Raw genomic sequence first — 4,903 nt, 5'->3', positions numbered from 1 at the left:
GAGGAGGAGGAGGAGGAGGAGGAGGAGGAGGAGGAGGAGGTGGTAGGTGACATATGTCTTCCTAGGAAACAGCATTGAAGTCTGGGGCCAACCCTAGGCAAAAGTGTGAGGCCAAGTTAAATGTGATGCTGACCAAGAAACAAATAACTCCATAAGCTGACATTTCTCAGAATGATTTAGGGATCCTGACAGTGGAAAAATCCAGTTTAAGTAATATCCCCAGGTGATCACTGTCTTGGTTTAAACAGAAAGATCTTGTGATAGCCCATCCCGTTTGTGAGACATGCAATCTACTTGATTCCACGCCTACAAAATAAAAATGTTTGCAATGAAGCATACTGTAAGGCAGCAGTTGGATAACGTCAAAAGAAGGCATCATTTTCAGAGTCATAAAATGTGCTTTGTTTTCTCAAACAAAAGGATACGAGTTTTTCTCAGATAGAACAATAAGTTCATTTCAGGGTCTGCATTCTTCTCGATGACCTGTACAAAGGAAATGATTATAGATTGATGCAATTTTCCTGGGGCCTATTATGAGTTCTGAGTAGTTAAAAAAATCACTTAGTATATGTTCGTTGATCATGTCTGCCTGGCTTGACCAAACACTGCTGTTTTCAATTATGAAATTATGTAACACTGTATTTTCTTCAAGTTTATTTTGGTAGGACAAGTGTTTGGCTTTGTTTCAAAGGATATCCAACAAGATGGCATATTAACATAGCATTAGTTTCAGGAAAATAATTTTTAAAAGGCATGAAATATTGTAGAGTTATACAGAATTTTTGGTCTTAAACCCATGCATGGATCAAAGCCATGGAAAACTGGACTGAGGTTTTAAATCTTATCACCATCTGCAAAACCCACTCTTTGAAAACCTACGGTTTTTGAAAAGTTTAATAAACAAGATCATGGCATCAGTAGACAAATAGCATTCTTTCAGCTACTAGCACTCCAATTTAGTGAGGGCTCCTCAGGAGATGGAGAACAGGGAAAAGGGCTATACATTTTAGGAGCTGACAGATAAAAGCCAAGCAACCCTTTCCCACCAATATTTGTTCACTCAGTAATCTTGGTACATTGTGTGACTATGCTCAGCATTTACATTTTTTCACACCTGCATTCAGAGTACACAATACACAGTGCCATTAAGCTCAGTTCGAACTTTACCCTTTCTTCTCTGCTAATAGTGATGAAAATAAGAATATTGGGTTGCAAGTCACACACAATGTCAAGGTCAGTGGGAAGTAAAGAATACATGCCAGTCTTGGATTATGCCTTAGCTCAATCTAAAGAATGCAAGACAAAATAGGACCAGAAAGGAGCAAAGGTATTACTATGAAAACGGAGAGCTTTCTCTCTAGCTTTCTCATAGGTTTTCTCTTCCAGTGTTTGGCTACTCAAACTTGAACAATTACTTGCAAATAACTTGAAGACTTTAGAGGCGTGTGTGTGTGTGTGTGTGTGTGTGTGTGTGAGCATGTGTGTGTGTGTGTGTGTGTGTGTGTGAGAGCGCATGCAGTGGTAGGGAATCAGAGCTGGGGGAGGAGGCAGGGAAGAGGAAAGACACAGAGAATCCTAATAAAGAGAAACTGGTACCTAACACTTGGATGAATTCAAATGCAATTACACAATGTAGTTTTAAGATGTCAACTTAATCAGATGTTTTTCCTTGTAGCCATTCTAGTACATTTGACATGCATTTCAGTCTCTCTTTCTGCCTCTTCCTCTCTCTCTCTCTGTCCCTCCCTCTCTCTCAACAACTAGAAATACAGATTACTATTAGTTGTTATCTAATGGAGAAAATCATTTGTTCACATACTACTCATCTACATGAAATATTTTCTTTGGCAAAGTTAATGAAAGTCTACTTCAACCAGAGTTTCATTGCATTCATAATTTGAGTAATAACAATGGAGAAAACTTACTTTTCTTCCATTCACAAAGAAAACAAGTTCATCTGTCTCCTTAGACCGAGGCATTCTACCAAGGCAGTTGGCTGAGGTTTGGACAGTTGTGTCAATGAAGGACGGTGATGTAGGTCTGCTTTCTGAGCGTGCTCCTTCAATCCAGGCCTGTTTTTATGCTTCCAGTCTCCTCCCTCTGCTCTCGCACTGCCCTCTTCCTCAAGCCACTTTGGAAATTCAGTCTTTAGTTCTTCCTGCTCTAAGGACAACCCACTGGAATGAACTTTGCAGCAAGAAGAGCCTTCTGTAGTCAGTGAAATGAAACTGAATTATGCAAACACACTGCATGCAAATTGAGTTTCTGGATGTTTGTATGTACTTGTTTGCTTGTTTGACTCTGAATTATAGAAAGAGTAAGCCGGGCACCTGTGGCTCACGCCTGAATTCCTAGCTACTCAGGAGGCTGAGAACTAAGGATTATGGTTCAAAGTCAGCCCAGGGAAGGAAGGTCTGTGAGCCTCTTATCTCCAATAAACTACTCAGAAAAAGACTGAAGTGGCATTGTGGTTCAAGGGGTAGAGCACTAGCTTTGAGCACAAAGAGGCTCAGGGACAAGTAAGTTGAAGCCTATCACTGGCAAAAAAAGGAAGTTTATTGAGAAAACCTAAACAACACAGAAGTATGAAGTAAAAATAAAAGCATGAAGTAAAAGTCCACCAAGCTAAAGTTTTTCAGTTAACTATTACCAGGTTCCTGTGGAGCCCTATGGACAGCTTTGAATACATGTATCAGTATACACAAACATACACACACACATGCATGCACTGTTTCTGTTAGTTCCTAAAAACTGAGGGGGGACTATTTATAAAATTTCAAAAGTTGCTTTTTACAGGCTACTTAGGCTCTCTGTATAAGAGGATGTCCATTTTCCTTCCTGTCCTCACCAGCATTGAGCATTACCCACATCATTCCTTTTCCCAATAGAGAGTGATAGTTTGTGATTGGCATTTCTCTTCTTTGGTGGGATGATGTATCATACTACACATTTTGCACATATTCATATTTATTCTCTTGTCTTTTGCTTTCTTCTGTTAGGTTTTGTACTTTCTTAGCTATCTGAACATTTTTATATATATATAACGGGTATTAACCATCATCTGCTATAAATGGCTAATTATTTCTTGCCAGTCCATTAGTTGTCTCTGGGACACAACATGGTATAGAGTTCTTCAGCTTCAAGTATTCTGCACCCTAGAGGCTAGGGCCTCTTAGCAGCAGGGGCATCTTGCAGCAGCTACATAGTCAGAAGGAGCCTGGGCTGCTGCCCATGAATGGCCTCCACCTGTCACATCAACAATTTTCAAACCCCTATGTCAGCACTGTTGTGACCAATGACAGGCTGACAAATAGGCTTCTTTTTATTGGTTGTTTGGCATCTCTAATTATAGGTGTGTTAGCTGAGTGCTAACCTGTGGTGTAAAACTGCTCACAGATCAGGCCGACCCGCATCCACCCATTCATGTGACTCGTGCCCCCACACTCCCAATCTTTCCCTTACATTCTCCTGACCACCTGGTCAAATCATTTGTTGTGCCATGAATATTGTAAGCTTGGGCCTGTCTTTCCCACAGAAACTGGATAAGCACACACATGTGCGTGCTCATGCCACTCGCTTGCTTGCTCCTTGCATTCCTGCTCGAGCTCAACTCGATATTCCACCCATCTCACTGCTTCTGCATTTGCATGCTCTATGGCTTGCCCTTTAACACAAGCCTCCGTTGTCTTCCATGCATGTAACACAGAGAAGCATTGCATGCTAGCACAGAGGCAAATAGAGGGATGCAAGCGAAAGCATCCTATAGGCAGAGAACAGAAGCAAAGGCTCCTAAGTGAGAAGTCCAGGAAGTTCAGATGGTAGAGAAGATGCTGAGACAAAATGGAGAGAAAGGCAGGAGCGGGACCACCCAGCACGCATACTTTGCCAACTTAGGAACGTGGGACACAATCCTGGTGGGATGAGTGGAAAGCCATCAAGGGATAGAACTCAACATAATCATATACGATCTGCCTTTGTGTGTGCATGTGTATCCATAAAGTGTGGCTTCACTGGAAGAATGGTTTAAAAGGGACACAAAATATACACAGGAAAGGAAAAGATTATTGTAATAGTCAGGGTGGAGGGAAAAGCAGGTGGCTGGGAGTAACAGCACTGATGGAAATAGTGGAAAGAAGATTTTTTGTTTGTTTGTTTTTTGGTCGGCTGTAAGGCTTGAACTCAGGACCTAGGCAACGTCCCTGAACTTTTTTTTTTCAAAGCTAGTGCTCTACCATTTTGAGCAACAGCTCCACTTCTGGTTTTCTGGTGGCTAATTGGAGATAATTAAGCCTGGACTGGCTTTGAACCATGATCCTCAGATCTCAGCCTTCTGAGTAGCTAGGATTATAGGTGTGAGCCACCAACATCCAGCTGGGGAAAAGATTTAAGAACATCATAAGAAGTCTCTTATGATGAGGAAAAGGGCAAGAGTGACATAAATCAAGATATATTGATAAGTTGAATTGAAACACCTTTGTACAACTACTTAAAGATAATAAAAGCAAAATAATCAAAAAAGAACTGTCTCCAAGGCAAGACTGCCATATTTCACATCTGCATGATGAATGCACAAAGACGAGCATCTGGGATCACTCCCCTATTTGGGTGAACAACGAGGGATATTGCATTGACCAGGAGATGTGTGGAAGAGGAGCAACTTGTAAAGGGATAGAAAGGGGCCCCGGCCAAAGAGAGGTCCCCCTCTTTTTAGAACAGCATCTACTTTTCTCCCCTTGCTCTCCCACCACTTACATCAATTCAGTCTCCACCGTGGTCCTTTAAAGCAGAAGTGCATTCATGCCAACTGCTCCACTTTCACTGGGATCCCAAGCCCACATCCTCATGACTGTGCTAAATTTCTGTCAGTCTTTGGCCACTGAAGAAGTGTTGCAGATACAGCCTG

At 41.6% G+C, this 4,903-nt stretch overlaps 1 protein-coding gene across 1 annotated transcript in view; it reads right to left on the bottom strand.

Moving 5' to 3' along the window:
• LOC105983958 (aldehyde oxidase 3-like) overlaps nt 1-2,032 on the bottom strand; it is an 89,655-nt gene extending 87,623 nt beyond the window's left edge. The window contains exons 1-2 of the mRNA XM_013014025.1: nt 1,926-2,032; nt 426-483 (exon numbers count right to left, since the gene is read on the bottom strand). Of these exons, the coding sequence (XP_012869479.1) occupies nt 426-483; nt 1,926-1,979 (112 nt within the window). The 5' untranslated portion in view covers nt 1,980-2,032. The remainder of the gene's footprint in view (nt 1-425; nt 484-1,925) is intronic.
• Between the last annotated feature and the right edge of the window lie 2,871 nt (nt 2,033-4,903).

This window comes from Dipodomys ordii, unplaced genomic scaffold (genome assembly GCF_000151885.1).
Source record: "Dipodomys ordii isolate 6190 unplaced genomic scaffold, Dord_2.0 Scaffold1, whole genome shotgun sequence".
In the NCBI taxonomy this organism is placed as follows: domain Eukaryota; kingdom Metazoa; phylum Chordata; class Mammalia; order Rodentia; family Heteromyidae; genus Dipodomys; species Dipodomys ordii.
The sequence above is the reverse complement of the archived record's forward strand: the minus strand, read 5'-3'. Positions and strand labels throughout refer to the sequence as shown.